This window comes from Dendropsophus ebraccatus, chromosome 9, assembly GCF_027789765.1.
Source record: "Dendropsophus ebraccatus isolate aDenEbr1 chromosome 9, aDenEbr1.pat, whole genome shotgun sequence".
In the NCBI taxonomy this organism is placed as follows: domain Eukaryota; kingdom Metazoa; phylum Chordata; class Amphibia; order Anura; family Hylidae; genus Dendropsophus; species Dendropsophus ebraccatus.
Genome location: NC_091462.1, coordinates 64,450,954 through 64,475,856, shown reverse-complemented (window position 1 = coordinate 64,475,856; position 24,903 = coordinate 64,450,954). Strand labels below are relative to the sequence as shown.

At 41.2% G+C, this 24,903-nt stretch overlaps 1 protein-coding gene across 5 annotated transcripts in view; it reads left to right on the top strand.

Annotated features, from left to right (window-relative positions):
- Window positions 1-23,202, top strand: part of TNRC18 (trinucleotide repeat containing 18) — a 139,647-nt gene extending 116,445 nt beyond the window's left edge. For all 5 annotated transcript variants that reach the window (XM_069983549.1, XM_069983550.1, XM_069983552.1 and 2 more), the window contains 5 exons: window positions 49-210; window positions 4,181-5,409; window positions 15,653-15,889; window positions 18,481-18,555; window positions 21,623-23,202. In XM_069983549.1, coding sequence (XP_069839650.1) covers window positions 49-210; window positions 4,181-5,409; window positions 15,653-15,889; window positions 18,481-18,555; window positions 21,623-21,829 — 1,910 coding nt within the window. In that variant the 3' untranslated portion in view covers window positions 21,830-23,202. The remainder of the gene's footprint in view (window positions 1-48; window positions 211-4,180; window positions 5,410-15,652; window positions 15,890-18,480; window positions 18,556-21,622) is intronic.
- Window positions 23,203-24,903: the final 1,701 nt, after the last annotated feature.

Genomic DNA, 24,903 nt, shown 5'->3' with positions numbered 1-24,903 from the left:
TTATATATATATATTATTTATTTATTTATTTATTTTTGTATTTTCTAGGTGCAGAACCATCACCTGCTCTGTTAGTACCTAGTGCAAAAAGAAAGATTCGAAAGTCCAGTAAAGAGAAAAATGATGTAAAAGAAGATGGTAAAACAGTTTCAGAAGATATAGTAAATAGAAGACCAAGGGGGCGTAAACCAAGCATCAAGCAGATTTTAGGTGAATGCATTTAATTATAATATGACCTTATTTGCTATCTTCAAATTAGGCAAATGCAACAAAGATGAAAAGCAATTCAACAGGTTGTTCTGTCATTGTTTATTTAGCAAAAACTAGGCAATAATGCAATAGCTGTGTTTAAAAAATTAAGAACACCCATAGGCTGTGTTTCTACAGGAGGAGCATTCCAAATGTGGTGGAAACCATGCTCCAATTTTAACCCCCAAAAGTATTGTTACAGATAAACCTGGCATACGTGAAAACACATACTTAATTCTGTTGGAATTAAGAGGTAAATTGAAGCCAGATTATGCTTATTAAATGTCCTTTATTTACTGACGATTGGCAGATGTGACCATCTCTACTTTTGGGTAGTTTGCTAGTCTGAAGCATTCAGGTATGGGTTACAAGTCCAAGGAGGAAAGACAGGGAAACAATCAGAACTGTATGAAAGACTGAATAAGGTCCAACAGAAAACAGTTACTTTAAGTTACAGGAAACTGTTGCTGTTAAAGGGAACCGATCATTAGAAAAAAGCTATTAGGGCTTATTCACACGATCTGTGCCACAAACCAGCACGGATCCCCCGGCTGCAGAGATGACAGGAGAGCATGATGTGCTCTCTTGTCATCGCATCTACTACTTACCTATTCCCCCGTGCAGACTGGCTACAAGCTCTCATTGGAAGTGGCCTGGGCTATGCTGCTGGGAGAAGAAGGCAGCGTAGTCCCTGCCACTTCTGGTGAACATGTACGCCGGTCAGCACGGGGGAATATGTGAGTAGTAGATGCGATGACAGGAGTGCACATCATGCTCTCCTGTCATCTCTGCAGCTGGGCAGTGGGGGGGATCTGTGCCGCGATCCGCACCAGGACATGTTCTATGTTTTAGCGGTGCGGGTCGCGGCACGATCATGTGAATCCCAATGGTCCCTAAAATTGTTTGTGGTCGCGGATCCACAGACAATTTTACGGGGCATGTGAATGCAGCCTTACAGCTGGCAATTATTTAACAGCAAATAATGTTTGTTGTTTGTATAATAAGTCCATAAGAGCGCCATCCAATAAAACTAGGTGGCATTTTGACAGTGTGAGAACATAGCCTTAGAGTAGTTTCACACAGGGCTGTGGAGTCGGTAAGCCGCAGCTCCGACTCCTGAATTTTATCAGGACCGACCCCGACTCCGACTCCTGCTCCTTCATAAATGGCTAGTCATATACCAGGGGAGTTATTTATCAGACTGGCTCAGCAGCTTCTCCCTAATGTCCTACATGATGCTGGGGCGACTTCTGTATATAAAGCAGATTCTTCTGTGTGTGCAGTGGATGCAGCCTGTCTCCAGCCTCCATGTCCTGAACTACTCACAACTAGACTAGATGGAGCAGGTAGTCTTCTATGTTTCTAACTAAATATTCACCATACTTAAAGTGACACTGTCACCCCCTTTGGGCATTGTGACATCTCTACACAGGTGTAATGGGTAAATTTAGCGGTTTTCATACCTTATTTTATATCATACGTTATGGTGCTTGTTCAAGTAAAAAGTCATCTTTTATGAACTGCAGATTATGTTAAGTGGGCGGGGTCTCGCAGCATTACCGCCACTTAGCCCCGCCCACAACGTCACCGTTGGCCCTGCCCCCTCACCAACCATTGGAACAGGCTGGCCTAAAGTTCTAGGGCTCACCCCTTTTAGGTCGGCCCACCAATAGCCGCCAAGGGGCGTGGTCAACTGTGGTGGTGTGGGCGGGGCTATGTGACGCTACTGCTGTGAGGCCCCGCCTACTTAACACAATCTGCAGTTCATAAAAGATTACTTCTTACTTAAACAAGCACCATGACGTATGATATAAAATAAGGTGTGAAAACTGCTACATTTACCCTTTACACCTGTGTAGAGATGTCAGAATGCACAAAAGGGGTGACAGTGTCACTTTAAAGAAACACTGCTAACATTGCCAGATACCTGTAATATAGAGGATACCTGTAATATAGAGGCAGTGATATACAGGGGGGCACACATAGTGATATAGACAGGGGGCACACATAGTGATATAGAGGTCACAGTGATATAGAAGGTCACTGTGGGGGCATGCAATAGCACACACACAGCCTGCTGCAGCCATAACATACACACACCCACATAGCCTGCTGCAGCCATAGCGCACACACACAGCTTGCTGCAGCCATTGCACACACACAGCTTGCTGCAGCCATTGCACACACACACACACACACACTCGGCTTGCTCTGGCCATAGCACACATACACACAGCCTGCTGCAGCCATAGTGCACACACACACATGCACAGCTTGCTGCAGCCATAGCACACATGCACACACACAGCCTGCTGCAGCCGTAGCGCGCACACACAGCCTGCTGCAGTCATACACACACACAACCTACTGCAGCCATAGCACACACAAACACACACATACACACAGCTACAGCCATAGAACACTGAAGAAAAACACACAATCTTCTCCCAGAGAGAAAACACCACACTGAGGACAGAAGTTACTGCTACACTACTTATGTCTTCTCCTCCTCCTCTATATTACACAGGATATCTTCATATTACACTGCTGCTCATATACAGTCATCCAGCATCCAGGAAGAGAACCGCACAGATCTCCCCCCACACAATGGATTCTTCCAGCTCAGAGACAAACTGCCAAATAGTGACCGACAACTTTTCCATGACAACTTCCCTTATCTAATAGGGCCAATGTCCTATTACTGATATATTCCCTGACCACCCTTATTTAATAGGGACAGTGTCCTATTAGAATGTTGCTCATAATATATATTCATGAGCAAAACTTGTACAATTCATATCAAAATTCAATTCTACATTTTTAAAAGATTTTTTAAGAGCTGGAGTCGGTACATTTTTTTCCGACTCCAACTCCGACTCCAGCCAAAACTAGCTCCGACTCCAACTCCACGACTCCCAATTCCACAGCGCTTGTTTCACACATACCATATCGCAGCAGATTTGATCTAAATAACTGAACACAGCATCAAATCTGCACCATCAAATCTGCTGTGGATCCTGTATGTCTGAACGTACCCTTAAAGAGGATGTACCACCAGGTATATCCTCTTTAATCTGAACCGACAGGTCGAACGGCGCCGTCACGGGGAAGCCAGTGCCGCGGTCCGACCAGCCTCCGGTGCATAGAGCCGTGCTGTGCACGGGAACTGGGCCGCGGTCCGAAAAACGGACCGCAGCATCGGCTTCCCCGTGACAGCGCCATTCGATCCGTCGGCTCAGATTAAAGAGGATGTACCTGGTGGTACATCCTCTTTAGGCTATGTTCACACTACGTGAACATCCGGCCGTTCCATGACCCCGGCCGGGTCACGAAACGGCCGATCTCAGCCCGGTACCGGCCGGATGATCTTTCCGGCCGCAGAGCTCTGATGCGGGCACATCAGCGGGCGCCCGCATCAGAGCTTCCCATAGCATACAGTGAAGCAAGCGGCCGGAGCCGCTTGCTTCACTGTGTGAACGGACAGGTCTTTCTGCGGCCGGAATTCACTGAATTCCGGCCGCAGAAATCTGACGTATCAGTTTTTTATGGCGCCACAATGGTTCCCGGCCGGAGCACATACGATGTGTGTACGCTCCGGCCGGGATCCCATTGCAAATAAGGCTATGTTCAACTCCTCAAAACTACGGCCTTAGTTCTGCGTCGAGAACTACGGCCGTAGTTTTACGTAGTGTGATCATAGCCTTAAGGTGATTCTGAAGCTAATTGTTCATGGGGTGTACTTAGTTTTTCACACATGGCTTTTTAATTTTGACATCATGTTTGTTAAATAATGACACGCTTAGGTTGAATTTACTGCACCTAATTTTAAGACCTTATGTCTTGTCCTTAGACAAACTTAGAATTCAAAGAGCATGTACTTTCTTTTTCTCTAAAAATTTAAAATCACATCTAAATATATATATATTTTTAGAAGAACGATCAGTGACAGAAAATGCAGATGCAATCACCACAGAGACAACAAAGGCAAAAGATGAAGACAAAGGGAGTGTGACATATTCTAACATAAAAACAGATCAAGAAAGTATTCAAGTTGAGTCAGAGAAATCTTCTTCTGCAAATGTTAAAAAGCAGCGAAAAATGAAAACTACAGAAAAATGTTATCTTAATACTCCTTTTCAAAATGTGGTTAGTGGGGATTTGTACTGTGAACCAGCTGAACATGAAATTAATCAAACTATCTTAAAAGGGAAAAGAAAAGCTAAACGGAGACGGAAGCAAGAAGAAAAGAAAGAGTTTACACCTATGGACAATAGTTATCGGAAAAATGATGGACAACTATTGGTAAAATTGGACCATGAAGGTGTTATGTCCCCAAAGACTAGGAAAACTAAAGAGGCTATGCTTAAACTTGAACATTCTAACAATACAGTAAGAAAAGTTCGGAAGAAAATAACTGGTGGATGTTACTCTAACGTTGGTTCAAACAAGCAAAAAGATAAACATTCTGGATTGAAGCCACAGAATAGAGAGAAATTTTATAGTCCTGAGTCAACTAAACTTGCAGGCAATCTATCAAAAATAATTTCAGACCAGAAACAAGGAAGAAAAAAAAATAAAGGTCATTCAGAGACCAGTAACAGCAGTTCAGAATCAGAGGAAGATGTTGAGAGAAAGAAACGGAAAAACAAAGCACAACTTGGCTCTAATAGTTCAAGATCTTCAATATCTAAGTCTTCAGCCTCTGCCAGCAGCAGCTCTTCTTCCTCCTCCTCTTCTTCCTCCTCTTCATCTTCCTCTTCATCCTCATCTTCCTCCCATTCTTCATCTTCAGCATCTTCCTCTTCTAGTTCCAGTTCATCCTCATCGTCATCCTCTTCCTCATCCTTAACAGATGCCTCCTCAAGTAGCTCAGAGGATGATACTGCAAATGCTGCTTCCATTCCTTTAGATACTCAAAAGAACTCTCGCAGATATGTAAAACCTTGCAGTACGTCTAAGCCTATGATGCAGGTTAAGCAACAAAAGCAAGAACAGCAAAGAGGTAATAAATGCAAACCGAAAAAGAGAGAAGGCATACATCTGCCTACAACCAAGGAACTAGCAAAAAGGCAAAGACTACCTTCTGTTGAAAATAGACCTAAAATTGCTGCATTTCTGCCAGCCAGACAACTTTGGAAGTGGTTTGGCAAACCTACACAGGTAACTATATAATATATACTCAATGACTTAATAACAGTGTTGTAAACGAGACCTATTTTCATTATCTTGCAATATTAGTCTAGTACTTGTTTAAAGCGACTCTGTACCCACAATCTGTCCCCCCCCCCAAACCACTTGTACCTTCGGATAACTGCTTTTAATCCGAGATCTGTCCTGGGGTCCGTTCAGCAGGTGATGCAGTTATTGTCATAAAAACAACTTTTAATCCTGCAGCGCTGTGTCTAATGGCCGGGGCTTACATTTGTATATGCATTAGGCTGGCACCACCTCTCTGTCCTTCCTCCCCACCCTCCTCATCATTTGGAATGCTCCAGCAACATTTTACTGCTGTTTGAGCTTTGCACAGGTGTATTAATGATCCAGCCCATGTTCATCATACACACAGGTGGGGAATAGGAAGCAATCTGCCTGGAGCATTCCTAATGATGGGGAGGAAGGACAGAGAGGGTGTGCCAGCTTAATGCATATACAAATGTAAGCCCCGGCCGTTAGACACAGCGCTGCAGGAATAAAAGTTGTTTTTATGGCAATAACTGCATCCCCTGCCGAACGGACCCCATGACAGATCTTAGATTAAAAGCAGCTATCTGAAGGTACAATTGGTTTGGGGGGTGAGATTGTGGGGACAGAGTAGCTTTAAGTTTAGTTTATTATCCTTATGATCGCACACAAAGAAAATAACTTAGAAATGTTTATTTCTGTGTCCAGTGTATCTGCAATTTTTTTTTACATTTTTGCACATTTATTTTTGCTTTGAAACACACAAGTTAACATTAAATGGATAATGTTGATCTCATTTGAAATGGCACCTGTAAGGGGATAGGATATATTAGGAAGCAAGTAAACGGTCTGTTCATTAAGTCAATCTGCTGGAGACAGGATAAATAGGCACATGTAAGGATGTGAGCAACAAGTCACAATTTGACAGTTAAGGGCATCTCCTAAATGTTAGTCTTGTGGACTGTTCTTGGTGTTCAATGTCTACCAAAGTGGTTCTCTAAATAAGTGTTTTTCAAACCCTTTCCAGTATTCCTGTGTGATGAGATGTACCTCTAAGGATGCCAACAGTTATAAATGTTGACTAAGGCCATATATTTACATTGCAGACAGGACATAGGACCTATTTACTTCAATGGCCCCGTTCACACATCCATATATGTGTACGGGGCTGTGGTCTGTGCCTCAAAAAAAGGACAGGTCCTAGGATGTGTGAATGAGGTCTTACTAAGGCCAAAATCACACTACAGCAATAGTCTCAATATAAAGTCTCCGTTTCCAGTTGATTCCCAGATCAAATCCTCATAACAGTGTGACTGATCTGTATGTCCCAGTAAAAATTGTCAAGTAATGGTAAATAATAATTAATAATAATTATAATGCCCCTTATAGCTTTATACGCTTTTTGTGCTACTTGTAGCCAGATATGCCCTTCTGCTAGGTATTTCCACTGCGCTATTACTTGTATAACTTTGTACATAGTATTTAGGCTGCATTCACACATTTTTGCAGACCTTATCTGCAGTAAATGCCTGGCAAAATTAAAGGACGTGTGAATGAAGCCTTGATTCTCTGATGACTGGTATTGTGCCACTGGACTTGTGTAAGGCAAAGGTAGTGCTAATCTTCAAAAAGTGCTCTAGGTCTTCCCTAGGCAATTAGAGCGTAACATCCATTGTTGGAAAGCTATTTGTGGGGCTTATAAGGAATTACATACAGGAATATGTAGGGATAATAGTATTAGAAGTGATAGCATGTTTATCCAAGGACAGAAGTTGACAGACCGACCTAATGGGCCTTATTTACCAACAATGCGTCAACTTTAAGCCGTTATTCTGTCAAATTGTCGTGGTGAATGCCCTATGTGAATCTGGAAGGTTTTCCACAGGGCAAAACTAAAACCCAACCATCCCTTCACTGTAGAAGTCTGCAGACACACCATCACATGTCTCGACGTAAGTGAACTATTCAGATCTACCTATGGGAAGGAACAACCAGGCCAAGGAATGTCTCCAATCAAGGAAACCACCCAAGCAAGGTATCCATCCACAGACAGCTGTTTCGGGGTATTTACTTACTTACTAGTTATTTCTCCCACTAGTCAGAATCCTACTGCACACTGATTAGGGGCAAATACCAGAAACATCTGTCTGTGGATGCATGCCTTGCTTGGGGGGTTTCCTTGACTGGAGGAATTCCTTGGCTTGGTTGTTCCTTCCCGGAGGAAAGTCTGGCTAGTTCACTGACGTCGAGACGTGATGGTGTCTCTGCAGTGTTCTTTGGCATATTTGATTTCACAGTGGGCAATGTTCTACAATACACGGACGTCGAGACACGTGATGGTGCCTCTGCAGTGTTTTGGTTGATCTCCCTGAGGTCAACCAGCTTCCTTTTGCCCACTCTAGAGTGTCTGTGTTTTTTTATTAAAAACTCATCAAAAAATGACAGTCTACTTAATAAATTTGTTGCTTGTAGCGGGTTTTAAAGGTCACAAACACGGCACGCCCACTAATGACAGGTTTGTTGAGTTTTTGGAAATATTGTATTGCACACCTTAAGTAAATTTGTCAGATAACTAAACAGTCATGGAAAATGGACAAAAACCTGACAATTTGCTGCAGGGAACAAGTTAGTAAATCAGCCCCAATATGTTCTTTTAAGGAGGTGATCAAAAGCCTGGATAGGTGGTGACTGTGGACGTAGTGTACCTGGACTTAGCAAAAACATTTGGCGCTGATGAGTAAATTAAGGTGTATGGGTTTAGAAAGTTTAGTTTGTAACTGGATTAAAAACGGTCTTAAGGACCATACCCAGAGAGTGGTGGTCAATGATTCCTATTCTGAATGGTTCCCAGTTATATGTGGTGTACCCCAAGGGTCAGTATTGTTTGTAAATTGCTTAGAGGAATGGATTAACAGCATTGTTTCTATCTTTGCAGATGACACCAAGTTTGTAGTACAGTACTGTCTATGGAAGATGTGCAGATGTTGCAAGCGGACTTGGACACACTATGTGTTTGGGCGTCCACTTGGCAAATAAGGTCAAATGTGTATAAATGTACAGTTATGCATCTGGGTACTAATAACCCACATGCATCATATGTCCTAGGAGGACTGGGACAGCCATAGAGGAGCACTTGGGTGTACTAATAAAGTACAGAATGGCATGTTTCTAAGGCTAGCAGGATATTTTCATGCATTAAAACAGGCATGGACACTCTGGACAGGGACATAATATTACCGCTTTATAAAGCTTTGGTGCAACCTCATCTGGAGTACACTGTTCAGTGTTGGGCACAGATTCATAAAAAGGATGTTTTGGAACTGGACAAGGTACAAAGACAGGCAGCTAAACTAGTAAGGGGCACAGAGCATCTTAGTTATGAATTAAAGGAGAAGTTCGGCAAAATTTTTTTATTAAAGTATTGTATGGCAGGTGGATGCTCAGTGTCCCTCCAGTGCCCTGTGTCCCTCAATGTCCCCCTGCCATCATCCTCTCCAGCAGCCACAGCCCGCATAGCTCTGGGAGTTGGGTCATGACATCACCATTTTATCCAGAAAGTGAAGCCTTGATGCAGTAGTAAGTGCAGGGAAAAAAAACTTTATAAGCATTTCCTGTAATAAGTGTATATTGGTAATTTGTATAACTTTTGTGTGGCAATACAATACTTAAATAAAACTTTTCGTCTGACTTCTCCTTTAAATGTGTTTAGTCTTGAGAAGAGGGGAGATATGATCAACTCACTGAAGTATACAAATGGCCGTACAAGAAATATGGTCATAAGATATTCCAGGTAAAACCCCCTCAAAAAAACAAGGCCTCTGCCTGGAGAAAAAAAAAGGTTCCATCTCCGGAGGCGACAAGCCTTCTTTACCATGAAAACAATGAATCTGTGGAACAGTCTAACCCAGGATCCAGTCACAGCAAAACAGTGGAGAGCTTTGACAGTTTCTTAGAGCAAAGTAACATCAATTCATATGTAGAAATATAGAATGTATGCATCCATCCATCTACCTTTCCTTCTTCCATCCCCTCCCTTGGTTGAACTTTTTTCAACCTTACCAGCTATGGGTGTAACATGTTCAGCCTGCTTTGTTCTTTGCCTAGGATTTTGCCCATTATTATGATCTAGCGTCAACGCCACGCTTGCACATTTTCAATCTTTTGTATTGCTGAATGGTCGGGATTCCAGTAGCGCACATTCTAGAGCAGTTGCAGTAACTCCCTTCCCTGGTAACCTCTCTCTGCTGTGCAATGTGTTTCAGTGTGACAACTACAACTACAGTAGCCCTGTAGCTGTCATAACAGAGGGGTACAAAGCACAGCTGTGGCATGTGTGGTGTCCCCTTCCTTCATTATATGCTAATATACAGATAACATTGCACACCTAGGGCAATGTTGTATATTTTACAACTTTAGCAAAGTAGGCTACCCATATAATGCAGTGATGTTCCAGAACAAGAGCCACTGTTTGTGTTCTGTGGCTGATGAATAGGGGCCCTAATTGGTGGGCACCATCTACTACTCTAAATTTTTTAAAGAGAACCAATCATGGACAAAGATTAAAAAAAATTTTATTCCCTAATTAGATGCAAATAATTTTATTGGCATTTTTAAATTTACTTTTTACTTTCCTGTCTCGAGGCGGCTCTTTTCAAAAGAGCCAGCGCGAGACAGCAAACTCCCGTCATGCAAAGTTATTACACAGTAATTACACAGTAATCTCGCGCTATACAGTGCTTGCTGTGTATTATCTAAAGTCCCTCTTCTCTAATCTATTTATTAATATACAGACTGCCTCTGCAGTCTGTATCTTATACTTTACCTAATCCCCTTCTTTGGTGCAGCAAGGTCAGGCGCCGCCATCTTGATTACATCACTTGTGTTCCAGACGCCGCCATCTTGATGACGTCACGCTGGGTCGCACCGCTGGAACGCAAGTGACGTCATCAAGATGGCGTTGCCCACCGGAACAGCTAGAAACAGAGGATCGGGTAAAGTATAAGATACAGACTGCAAATGCAGTCTGTATCTTCATGAATAAACTTGGGGAGAGATGCACTTTTATGTTTTTAGAACTTTGCAGTCATTCTTAATTTATTCTTTCAATCTGGATGATTTGTTAAGGGGTTTCCCATCATAACAGGGTGTTCTATACTTATTGCTACTAGTCCTGCATGCTTGGCCCCCACTGAATAAACTTAATAAGAGAAACAACTAAGCTGAAAGTAAAGGGTTATTTTGGTATCAGCAAATTGTAATAAAACTATCACCCCAAGATATATAACTTGCTAATTTGTGTTATCACAAATTGTAGTGGCTTCAACATGTGTTTCCTTGTTTTACCCCTGAATGGAAGTTGTGTAGTTTTAATTTTAAATGAGGTATTGTCTTTAAAGGACAACTCCGGCCAAAAGTATTTTTTAATATGTTATTTCTTATGAAAAGTTAGACAAATTCCTAATGTAAATTAATTATGGGAAATGCACATATAGGGCTATTTCCCTTAATTTAGTAGATCATGTAGACTTCAAATTCTATTAAAAATCATGACGTCACGAATCAGGGTGTGTTTCCTATGGAGTGTCCAGCAGTATATATAGAAGCCTATGGACTTTATTAAACTCTATGGGAGATGTAAATTACATTACATTGCACATTACACTTTATTGGTAGACTATTTTTATAGGATAATTTGGGGAGCAAGGACATTTGCTCCCCAAATGGAAGGCACCGAGCAGGGAGGGAGAGAGCTAGGTGCATCTAACTACCTCCTCCCTGCTTGGTGCAGTGGGACAGATAGGCAATACTACTACTCCCATCATCTGATCATAGTATGAGCAGATGATGGGAGGAGTAGTGCCATGGAGATCCCCAGCACCAAGCCCCCCTCAGCAGACATCGCCGCCACCACCGACCCCACACCCGCTGCCATGCTCACAGATCTGGACCCCAGCCACTCCACACACACGCCGTACAGCTGCCGCCCCTGCCGCTGGTGACCTCTGAGATCTAGCCCCCAGCCACCCCACAAACCCGCCGCTGCCAGTAAAATCCCCCCCCCCCCAATCACCCCATAACCAACCCTCCAGGCTCCCCCACCACCGCACAACTCACTTCCCTGCCGGTGCCGGAACAGGACTGCCAGATCACTGCCGCCCCCGCGTCCTGACGATTCGGTCCTGGATGAGGAGAACTGCTGAGGGTGACATTTGGTCCCAGATGTCACCCCCAGCAGCTCTCCTCATTCAGGACTGAATGGGCAGGATGCAGGGGGGGGGGGGGCAGTGATCTGGCAGTCCTGCACCGGCAGGGAAGTGAGTTGTGTGGCGGTGAGGGAGGATGGAGGATTGGTGATGGGGGGGTCGCTGGGAGTTTACTGGCGGCGCACACTCCATAGGAATTACTCCCTGATTCGTGACGTCACGGCACTTCAGAAAATTTGAAGTAATTAATTAATGTACTTTAGGAATTTGTCTAACTTTCCATAAGAAATAACATATTAAAAAATACTTTGGGCCAAACTTCTCCTTGGTTTCTTCCTTCTTAGAGTCAGCACATCCTTTGATGTTAGAGCCTTGGCTTTATTGTGTCTCTGATGCACCAATAAAGAAACAACTGAACCTCTAATGTATTACAACACATATAAATTTTATTGTTAAAAATATAACATAGTAATGATAATAGTTCGCCGTAATTAAATCACTAAGCAATGAAACAGGGCTGAAAAGAATGTTAAAAACAGCAGAAAACATACACGAGGGGGCTACTGCAGGTGGACACAAGGAATAAATAAATAAATAATTGTAATATTTTATCTGTGTTTTTCATGCTCTGTCTTTTTTATAAAATCTTATTTCTTTAATTTTCCCTTTCAGTCCATCCTATGTTGGTTATAATAGTTATATGTTGCTTGTTATTAATGCTTTCACCACTAGGTGGCAGCATTACCCTTCTCACTTAGGTTATTTACTCCCATGTTATCCTTTAGTGCATGCGCGCCGACGGCGCGCGTCATGTGACTTGCCGTCACGTGATCTGCCGTTGTGACGTAGATCTGTGGCCCGGACCCACATTCGCCGACACGGCGATTACATGGCCGAATTAGGTAAAGATCCATGTGTGGAGCAGGAGTGTGATTAGTGTGTCAAGCGGTATTGTGGGTATTTATAGTGGGACCCCTCCAGCAGTCAGGTACCCCTTTAACCCCTTAAGGATGGGGCCCATTTTCGTTTTTGCGTTTTCGGTTTTTCTTCCTTGTGTTTAAAAGGCCATAGCACTTGCATTTTTTCCACCTAGAAACCCATATGAGCCCTTATTTTTTGCGTTACTAATTGTACTTTGCAATGAAAGGCTGAATTTTTGCATTTGGTACACTACGAAACCAGAAAAAAATTCAAAGTGTGGTGAAATTGAAAAAAAAAAAAAACGCATTTCTTTTATTTGGGGAACTGTGTTTTTAAGCCATTCGCCCTGGGTTGTTCGCCTGACTTGTTATGCATGTTCCTCAAGTCGTTACGATTAAAACGATATATAACATGTATAACTTATATTGTATCTGATGGCCTATAAAAAATTTAAACCATTGTTAACAAATATACGTTCCTTAAAATCGCTCCATTCCCAGGCTTATAACGCTTTTATTCTTGGGTCTATGGGGCTGTGTCAGGTGTCATTTTTTGTGCCATGATGTGTTCTTTCTATCAGTACCTTGATTGCGCATATACGACTTTTTGATCGCTTTTTATTACATTTTTCTGGATTTGATGCGACCAAAAATGTGCAATTTTGCACTTTGGGATTTTTTAGCGCTGACGCCGTTTACCGTGCGAGATCAGGAATGTGATTAATTAATAATTCGGGCGATTACGCACGCGGCGATACCAAACATGTTTATTTATTAAAAACCTGGGAAAAGGGGGGTGATTCAGACTTTTTTTTGGAGAAGGGGCTTTTTACTATAAACACAATTTTTTTTTTTTTTTTTTTTTTACACATATACTAGAAGCCCCCCTGGGGGACTTCTAGTATATATACTTTTATCTCATTGAGATCTTTGCTGTGTAGATATACAGCAAAGATCAATGAGATCTGCTGCAGCCGGAAGTAAACGAGTGCCGAGCCGGGGACAGAGCCATCTTGGACGAGTCCCCGGCCGGCATCAGACAGGGAGATCGATGTCCTGGAGGAGCGATCTCCCCCACTAGACCCCAGGGAAAGGTTGCCTCTGGTAATCGGAGGCAGCTGTCAACTTTGACAGCTGCCTCCGATTAGCTAATGGTCTGGTCACGGTCTGATCGCCGTGCCCGCTAATAGCGGCGGTCCCGGGCTACACACGGCACCCGGGACCGCGGCGCTTCAAAGCGGGGTCGCCGCGCGGCCCCACTTTGAAGTGCTAATGAGGACATATGACGTACAGGTACGTCATATGTCCTTAAGAGGTAAAAAAAAAGGCTACGCCGAAACGTGCGTCAGGGTGGGGGCAGCCGGTGGACACTTGGATTTTTCACCATTGATGGTATTATACTTTGTTCATTACTATTGTACTCTTTATGTCTGTAAATTATGGACTTGGTTACACAGTACTAGGATCTTCCTTATTACTTATAGCACTTTGACTTTTTTATGATACATGATCTTTTTCATACTTTCACTGTGTTCTTATTAAAGTTATTTATTTATTCACTGTGTCCACCTGCAGCAGCCCCCTCGTGTATGTTTTCTGCTGTTTTTAACATTCTTTTCAGCCCTGTTTCATTGCTTAGTGATTTAATTACTGCGAACTATTATCATTACTATGTTATATTTTTAACAATAAAATTTATATGTGTTGTAATACATTAGAGGTTCAGTTGTTTCTTTATTGGTGCATATTTGTAACTAGAACCCAAGTTCCTTATTATTCTAACATTTATTCCCCATATATTAGGATGGTATAGGTAGTCTCTTGTATGGTGGAGTTCTGCATATCTTATATATGTGTTATTTATTGTGTCTCCCCCATCCCCTGAGTTGTGTCATAACCTCTTACAAGCCAATAAAACCTACATCACCATCTTCCTGTCATATACATATATAAATCTTTATTAGGACAGTTAGAGAAGAATGAGGTGTGTATACAGCATGCTTCCTTGTGCTGTACGGTGCAACGGGCAGTGAATACAGCAGCTTTTGCAGACTTGCTGTGTAGAGCAATGTTCTGCAGCAGCTGTGGGCAGGACATGCTGAGGGAGGGAAGTAGGCAATGTAGAAGAGCTGTGATGAAGATGAGCATTCTAGGACTTGTAGTGCTGAGCAACTGCTCGACCAGGAAGCACAATGATTATCTGATATAGGAAGAGACCCACAAACACAGAAAAACAAATAGGTCTTTGGTGATTTCAGAACTGGGGCAGACAGGTAAGCAATGCTATATGTTTCTATAGCATTTTAATTTTTTTTGTACATGACATCAGAGGTAAAAAAAAAAAAAATGTAAATAATATACTCATTTCTTTTTTGTTTTGTTCTTTTTTTTTTTGTTTCACACTCCCATGGTGCTCTGGAATGGAACAATGTAAACATGGATACATTGAGCTTTCATTATCTTTTTTATCATGTATACAAAATGACTACCATTAATGTACATGGAACTTTGTTGTTGTTTTTTCATTTGTTTAAAAAAAGAACATTTTGATTTATAAAATATATTAACTATGAACATAATAAGGCTCTATTCACATCATGTTTTGTGGCAAAAACAGCTGACATATAGTCCAACATATTGAAAAGAGATTTCAATTAGAGAAGAGCGAGTTCATCTAAACCCGAACGTTCGTTGTTTGATAAGCAGTGGCTGATGAAAGTGGATAAATCTCTAAGGTTGTCTGGAAAACATGGATACAGCCAATGACTATATCCATGTTTTCCACATAGCCTTAGGGCTTTATCCAACTTCAGCAGCCACCACTAATGAAATGCAGAACGTTCGGGTTCGGATAAACTCGAGCATGCTTGAGGTTCGCTCATCTCTAATTTCAATGTGTAGTCCAGCATGTTCCGGGTGGACTCATTTACTTTAAAGGGCTGAACTTGGTTTAAAACGGCTCAAAATGTAATGTGAACACAGCCTAATATTAATTTAATCTAACGCTTTGACAACATAAATAAAATTATTAGCGTAATATAGTTCTTTTGGGGAGTACTTACATTTTACCTTTTTTCATTTCTCTTTATAATTTTTCAGCGGAGAGGAATGAAAGGTAAAGCCCGGAAGTTATTTTACAAAGCGATTGTTCGTGGAAAGGAAATTATACGGATTGGGGATTGTGCAGTGTTCCTGTCAGCAGGACGTCCAAATTTACCGTACATTGGATGTATTCAGAGCATGTGGGAGTCTTGGGGAAACAACATGGTTGTAAGAGTGAAGTGGTTTTACCATCCAGAGGAGACCAGTCCTGGGAAAAAGCTTAATGAATGTGGGGTAAGTTGATGGAACATCTAACTTCAAATAACGATATTTCTTTTTTTTAATACTTTATTTTACTGTATTTTACATTATATATGTATAGTTTCCTTTTCAATAAATACTGTTTTTTTTTTCAAGAAAGGCAAAACAGTGCACAAAATATACACAAGAAAAACATAAAGAAGCATAGGAAAAATTAGAGATTGTGAAGTTTCTCCAGTACAGAAAACACACTGAGCTCTTGTAATTTATTTAATTACAGATTTGTGTCTGTCCCCCTTTGATGGAGAAGGGTCAAGCATGTATACAAACAAAACACAACAATCACTGAACTCAGGAAGAACATTGAAAAATTCCAATGGAGTACTCATTTACAAGTCTCCATTGATTGTCCCATACAAAATTTGAATATGCAAAAAAGGGGGTCCGTGGAGCCTCAGTTACGAGTCTCAAAACACGGGAATAGCCAGATATCCCTCTCTCCAAAGAAGGAAGCCCATTGCCAAGGGGTGCCTCCTAGTGGGGACAAGCATGTATACATCTTAGCCTCTGGCTTTCTCTCACACTGTGGATTTACATAATCTATTTTTGTTTTAGTTAAAACAGAGCTATACGTACCGAAAATCCAGGTCCATTCTCATGAAGGCAGCTGTTTAGTTTTGTGCTGGTTGGAAAAAAAAGACCAAACGCATGACGTCCAGGTCATCTTTGTGCTCACAGAGAAGGCAGTCATGTGATTGACGCATTGAGCAGTGACACTACTGGCCAGGAATTCCTGCACTGTTTTTTTTTTTTTTTTTCCCCAACCAGCACAAGACCAAAAAGCTGCCATCAGTAAATAGGACCTGGATTTCAAGTAAGTATAGCTTTGTTTTAAAGTGTGACTGTGATTTTAATTTTCAAAATCTAAATCAACTGTGGATGTGATATGAAGCAAGTTTGTAATTTACATTTTTATTTATTTTTTTTAAGTTATGGAAAACAAAACACTTCCTGTGTTTTAGACTATTTGTTGTTTCTAAAACACGTCTAAACACAGAGTCCTGTTTTTCCCAGGTCATCTGAGCGCTCACAGAGAAGGCAGTCATGTGTTTGATGGACACATTGAGCCGACAAGACTAGAAAGCTAAAAACCTACAATTAGGATCCTTTACAGATAATTTGACAAGGGTAAATAATTCAAATAACCAAAAAACAACCCTTATAGACAATTTTTTTTCTTTTAACCAAAAAAAAAAAACATCTTTATTATCACACAACTCCCAATTCACCCATAAAAAAACATATACACAAATAGACAATTAAAATCAGAGGGGTGGGGCTATTCAACAAAATTCATGTAAAATAACTTTTGAACATTGAACATACTAATAAATATAACTTAGAACTGTTATGTGATTAATTTTGAAAATTATAACCATAAAGTGCCAGTGCATTTAATAACAATCAATACAACAATCACCTGTGTGTACTGGGAACAGAGCTGTAAGAAAATCTCAAACTCTGCCACAGTATCCACTACAATAATGAGAAAATCTTAATAGCAGCAATTTACCAAACGCAATATGAAACCCTTCTACCTCACCCTCCAACGCGTTTCGTTAGATTTTTCTCAAGGACCGCTCTTGGAGGTGCTAGTGTTTCTTGCCCTGCCGCACGGCTAGCCCCCTCCAGTACTTGTTACACACAGCCAGAAGATTGTACTATTACTAAGAAATAAAAGTCTAAGCTAAAGACGTTTGAAGTGAGTGATTCATAATTTTCACTCTCGCATGCATTGTATTGATGTTGTGGCCCAGATACCAAAACTAGAGATGAGCAAATTGCTCATCTAAATGAAGTGAAGCGCGTCTTTCAGTGCTGCTCCACACCCTGCCACTCCTCCCAAGATACCGGGAAAAGCTGGATCCAATCTTGGGAAATTTCTCCCAGTTTCCCAGGATTGGATCCAGCTTTTCCCACGACACCCGGGGTAAAGTAGCAGGGAGTAGATCAACGCTGAAAGGCCGGCGGCTTGATGAACCTCCCATAATTTGGGGGGGGGGGGGGGGGGGGGGGGAATTTCACCAGGTAAATAACTGGTGTCATTAAAATTAGGGCTCTTATGGGTCTATAGGTGGAAAAAATGCAAGTGCTCTAGCCTTTTAAACACGAGGAGGGCAAAACAAAAGTGCAAAAATGAAAAGTGGCTGAGGAGGGAAGGGGTTAAAGAAGTACCATGAGTGCTGAATTACATTCTCTGCATTGATAAATTGGGTAACGTTGTAATTATAACAATTAATTCTGTTACATGAGTTATTCAAGTTAACATGTTAGATAATGGTGCCCTCAAAGTACAATTGGTCCTCCAAAAAAATAAGGCCTTTTATTGTTATGTTGATGATAAAATTAAGGGTTAATACTCTTAAGGTCCCCATACATTTTATACTTAGGTTGCCCAAACCCTCTAATGATATCAAAACAGGAATATGTATGGCCACCTTTAAAGGGTACGGGAGTAAATGTCTACTATGTATGAGGGAAATTAACATGCAGTAAATAGGATTTTATTTCTGTTTTATGTATTATGTGAATTTCTCATACTGATCCTTGCTTTTTATTCACAGAATTGGGATGCACAACTGGGCAAAGGTAGAACATCCTGTCTGCAGATCTCTATCCAGAGGAAGGATTTTATGGAGGTTAGTTATATTCTCTGAACGTTTTAGCATATAAAAATTACCTTAAAGGGGTAGTGCGGCGCTAAACAATTATTCACAAAATAACACACATTACAAAGTTATACAACTTCGTAATGTATGTTATGTATGTGAATGGCCCCCTTCCCCGTGTTTCCCCCCACCCACGCCAGAGTCGGAAGTGTGATGCACTATACTCACCTGATTTGCGCCATCTTGGGACAATGATGTCATCTTCGGGAGACCGGCCGAACTGCTCCATCCGTCCCTCGTGCCGGCCCCCCTCTGTCGCGTCATAACTGTGCTCAGACGCAATTGGCTGAGCACAGTAATACTCAGCCAATCGGGGCTGAGCAGCTGATGACGCAGAAGAGGGGGGCCGGCACAAGGGACGGATGGAGCGGTTCAGCCATCCGTCCGAGGATGACATCATTGTCACAAGATGGCGGACGGGGGCCGACATGAATCAGGTGAGTATAGTGCATCACACTTCCGGGTCTGGCGTGTGTGGGGGGAAACACGGGGAAGGGGGCCATTCACATACATGACATACATTAGGAAGTTGTATAACTTTGTAATGTGTGTTATTTTGTAAATAATTGTTTAGCACCGCACTACCCCTTTAATGTTAAAGCATAACTGTGATTTCAGGGCCATTTTTCTGAAAACATTAAATATCAGTAGTACAAGCGATTTTAAGAAACTGTAATAGGTTTTATGTACTAAAAGAGTTTCCTTCTGTACTGAAAAAGCAATCTCCCAGCCTCCCCCCTCACATCAAATGAAGCAGGATTTCTGTCTCCATTATGTGGCTATGGAGAGGGGAGGGGCTGTTAGGAGTGCCTGAGCACGGAGGATTTCTGCAAAGCACAACACCCTGCAATCTTCTCTCAGTAAGATCATAGATAAGCACTGACCTTTCTGACACCTGAATTTAGCGTTTTAGGTGCCCAGACAGTCTACAAACAGCTGACCTTCATGTCACCTCTTCCTGCTCCCTCATCTCCCCCAGCCCCTCCCCCCTCCATAAGGATAGAATGGAGAGAGCAGAGCCCGTCTTCACTGGCTTCTCTGTAATGAAGACGTGTTTGCCTGATAATGCACAGATAAGAAGTCAGGGGGGAGGCTGGGAGATTGCTTCTTGAGTACAGAAGGAGGCTTTTTTGGCTGATGAAACCTATTACAGAGTTTCTTAAAATCGCTTATACTACTGATTTCTGCAATAAAAAAAACATGACAGTTACGCTTTAAAATTGTTCATGACACAATTTTTCTCTGATAATAAAACCAAGAGGTAAGCAAATATCCCAGTAAGTGCCAGTTCACATGGAGTAAAAGCAGTCAATTGTTTGTGCTGAGAGCGTCGAAAGCAGAGGTGCACGAGCTCTCCCATTGACACACTGAGGTAAGTGGGATTCCACAGTGGAGAGTCCCGCTGCGAAATTCATACGCTTTTGCTCCATGTCAACTGGCCCTTGAAGGAGCATGTTCTCCAGAAGAAAATTTGGTTTTTTTTTTATTGCAAATAGGTGATGTTGAATTTTATTTTTGATATATTACATTTGGACTGGCACCATGCAAGCAATACTATGGTGAATGCAAGCCCTAACAACCCAAAACACAAATGCAAATGTCCAAGAAAGATTGAAAAAGAATGAACTGCACCTCACAAATAACGCATATCAACGCATATCAAAACTATTAAAATAAATGTACTTCACTGGCCATAATGCAGCCTAGTGAACCTGAACCCACCAGTCCAATATCTTAAGTGGCAGCCATAGTCAACCTTATAATATCACAGTAGTAGAAAATGAAAGGCTATATTTAAGAGAAAAATTTGTAATAAATGTACAAGTGAACAAAAGAAGGTGAAAAGAAAAAATGGGGATAATACAAATGAGAGTATAAGGTGCTAATCAATACTAATGTAATGCCAATGCAAAGATCAAAGTGCGAGTGCAACAGAAAGTGCCTACAGAAAAATAATGGCACAATACAACCAATATGGCTGCCACATGGTGGGCTGTGACAGAGCATCCCACGCGTTCCGTCACACAGACTTCCTCAGGGACAAATGAATGGTCCCTTAATGCCGCTATATATAGGTAGATAAGTAGTCAAATAACATACATGTGTATGGCAAAAACAGTAGTCACAGAAGATGTGGAGACCTGGGCCATTCAGACTAAGTGTGGATCCGGCACCACCTCGTTCAGGTCACATCACCAGGTTATCACCTGACCAACCATGCGTAATATCTCAATTTTATTTTTGTTGGAATCTTTGAACCCTCCTTCCCCAACATCACTGAGGCAACTGATTGTCAGCTACATGGACATACTGACTAAGCTGCCTGGAAGGGTTCAGTAGTGATAATGGGAGATTTTTACTATCCATATATAGATTGGGGTCACGGTTCAGCTTCAGAATAGAGGAAAAAAGTGTGAAATTTATTTGGTGAAAACCGAATGATTTTCCCCTTTTTAAAATTCACTCATAAATAAAGCTATAAAAATAAAATATACTGAAAACATTTACTGTTATGCTCAGTATATTGGCCACTACTAAATAGTTTAATTTTGTTTTAAAAAAAAATTGCACTATTAAAATGTTTTTTTTTTTTATTTGAACCTTAATTTTTTTATTTTTAGTTTAGGTAGAGGACTCCACTGATCTACTGATTCTGTAATGCTGTTGTGGAGCACCAATAGTTAAACATAGTGAGGGGACTAACACTGTCATCTAATGGATAGGGATTCAGTGACTAGGATTTGAGTTGTCTGTGTCCCAGGTTGTGGGAGCAAAATGTCAGCGGTATTTTACAGAACTCACCTGCTGATTACTCAGGAACAGTTTGTCCATAAAATCCACTGGACATACTATTACATCATGGTCAAAACACTGCCATTAGGACATAGTAGTACAGGGAGAAGGGGTTTATATGTCCATTTGGATGTCATGTTACTATGGTTTTATAATTAAACAAAAGAGGAACTTATTTTATTTATGATGTTGCAAAAGTTTTTATTCCATAGCATGCTGATATCTTGTCTGTATTTTACTGCAGCGTGCTTTGTACCAGTCTTCTCATGTGGATGAAAATGATGTACAGACTGTTTCTCACAAGTGTCTGGTTGTAGCTCTTGATCAGTATGAACAGATGCTGAGAACAAAGAAGTACCAGGACAGCGAGGATCTCTACTACCTTGCAGGAACCTATGAGCCAACCACAGGAATGATTTTCAATACCGATGGAGTACCAGTCATCTGCTAAATACACTGATATTTAGCCGTTTATCCCATAAGACTTATTGACAATCATTAATACACTATAGTTTGAGTAGAGCAGGTTTTATTCTAACATTCTACAAAACAAAATAACACTATAAAACCTGTGTAGGAGAGGGGAGGGGGGGAATCAATGTTTATTTTATATATTTCTTTCACTCTGCCAGAAGTGAATTTCCTTGTCAATGGTTTAATTTTGTCTATAAACATTTTGAGTAAATATTCACGATGCCATGCGGTGTTCATTGGTAGTCCAATATCCTTTATATATTTCTAGATATCAGCAGCAGCAGATATGTATTAAATAAAAGTAAATGTAAATAAGAAGATGCTTCAGAGAAGCTGTGGCACTAACATTTGTGCAAACATAACAATATGTTGACTGTAGACAACCAACAAGCACTTAAGACAATGTATAAGCTGAATTTATGTATATAAATATAAAAATATTAAAGCCTCCCACATATCCAGGGAATGGAAACTATATTTTAGGCATAGTATTTCAGAACATAGTACCAATACCTGGACCAAACATGGCTCTAACAGCTAGATGATTTATACATATATAAATATTTTTTTTTAGATTTTAACTGGGATCACATGCACAGATAAAACATTTCACACCAATGTATTTGTACTGTACGTATTTGCATTTATGTAATGTTTGAAATATTTTGATCCTGATATGCTGCCACATAATGCATAATTGCATTCCAAATATTTCAAAAAATTATTTCCCATCATTCATAAAGAATAATTACCAATCTTTTCAGACAATCTTGGGATAGAAAACAGTTGTCTTTTTCTTATGTTATTTCTTAAGCATATATATTTTTCTTGTTTTTTCTTTGCACTTCTGTGTTTCCTTTTCATAAAATATATTGTAGCTCAGTTTGTCTGAAATACTTTCTTAACATGTATAAGAACCTTCCAACACTTGATATTTACCTGTGGATTTTTTTTTTATCAAGATAATGGGGTAGAATTACAGGGTGGTAATACTAAGCAATAGAATTGTTTGAAATTATCCAGTATACAAGATGAACTGTGTTGTTGTCTGTAAGTAAGTCAAGCCAATAGGGCTTAATTTATTTTTTTTATACTAGCTGGCCAGTACCTTTGTGGACACACACATAAATGGGCACCTTATTTTTCTCCTGTCAGCAGAAGTTGTCTAGTTGCATTTGCTTTTAATTGTGGACTGTTTCTAAAAGGAATTCATTCAGCACCTTAAGAAAGTTTGATGTAATCAGCAAAGTAAAAAAATGAGATGTGAAGTGGCCTTATATTTCCTTATATTCATATGGTTGCATAGATGCTTACTAGTTATTTAACTGTACAAATAAAAAGTGAATTTGATATGCACGTACAACATACTGTATATGCATGAGAAAAAACAAGCGATTGCAGAGAGACAATTGTTCTTGAATGTCAGCATACATGCATATATATATTTATTTTATTGTATAATTCTATTTTTCCTTATTAGCCAGGTTATGTCTTGTTGTAATCTAGATCGTCGGACAGATAAAATTAATGTCATTATGTAAGACTTGTACTTGTCATAAATAATGACTATGTTAAAGAACTGCCCAGGCAATGCAAGTGGGAGGATAGACACATTGGGTGGGTGGTCTATAAAAACCAGCATATCTATATGCAGGTCTTGCCAAAAATCCACTCCCCCAATGTTTCACTCTGGATTTATTGAGAGCCACTCTCCTCTGCAGCAGTCCAAGAAATGTAGATGATATATCCGTGTTTTCAGACATAAATCAGGTGCACAAGGAGACCAGGGTGTATGCTGGCCAACATACACTGGAATTCTATTGTATTGTTTTGTCCCCCCTTTTTTAAGAATTTTTAATGAAGAATATCAACTTTTTAGTGAGAATTGCAGATGAATTGCAAACTTTGACTCTAAAAAGATGTATAGGGAGCATTATAGGTACCAAGTAGAGATGAGCGAACCTCAAGCATGCTCGAGTTCATCTGAACCCGTCTGGAAAACAAGGATACAGCCAATGACTATATCCATGTTTTCTCTCCTCACCTTCACGACTGCACCATAGGAGGATAGGTTGTACCCTAGGGACAGGAAAAAGCACGAGAGGTTAAAAGCCCCTCCCCTTCCTCCCAACACCAGTGCTTTTTCCTGTCCCACTAGGGCAGGCACGAGAGGGAGGGGTCCGCGTGAAGGCGAGGAGAGATCCCCTTTACTACTACTACTACTGCTAAATCTACTAACTTTGCTGTGGGGTTGATCGGGGCTGTGGCTTCCTCCCTCCCCAATGGTCCGACAGCAAGCTTCAGGGCAAGAGCTGCTCCTTCGTTCCTTGGAACCTCGTGCCGTTTCTGGAGATGTCGGACAAGACTCCACTGCCGGAAGGGTAAGTTGGATGTCTTCTGACATATTGGGCCAAGGACTGCGTCCAGGAGCAGGCCGCGGGTTCAACGTCCATACGGAATGACGCACTTCCGGTCGGCGTCCTCGCGCCCGAAGTGACGTGAGACGCCACGCGTACCGGAAGTCGCGCGCTGGGGAGACTGCGCGCTACATTCAGAACGCCGGCAAGAGTGGATCGGATCGTCTCTGCCTCAGCGATGGATCCCTCCACGTCTGGTAAGACTGCTACTGCGGTAACAGTGAGTACTGGCTTGGCTCCAGCCATTTCCGTGTGCAAAACTCTGCAATCCGGCATGCTTTCAATGCAAACTCTGCATGTTATATTTGGGTTCTCTCTGGAATCATGTTGTGTGTTTTCCACTGTAGTAATCCTATTGTTTCCCACATTTTACAGTGTCTGTATTCTAATTATTATACTACTGTCACCGGGGGCTGGTTTCTTCTCTTATTAATAGTTACATCACAGGACATAAGTAAATGGGGAGAGATCCTGAAAATTGATGCGCAGGTAGCAAAAACTACAAAAAAATCCATCTTACCCTTTGAGGATTCCTCCCAACTAAAAGAGCCTATGGATAGGAAGGCCGAGAGCCTCCTTAGACATTCCTGGGAGACTGTCTCGTACTCGCTAAAAAATAACATTGCTGCCACCT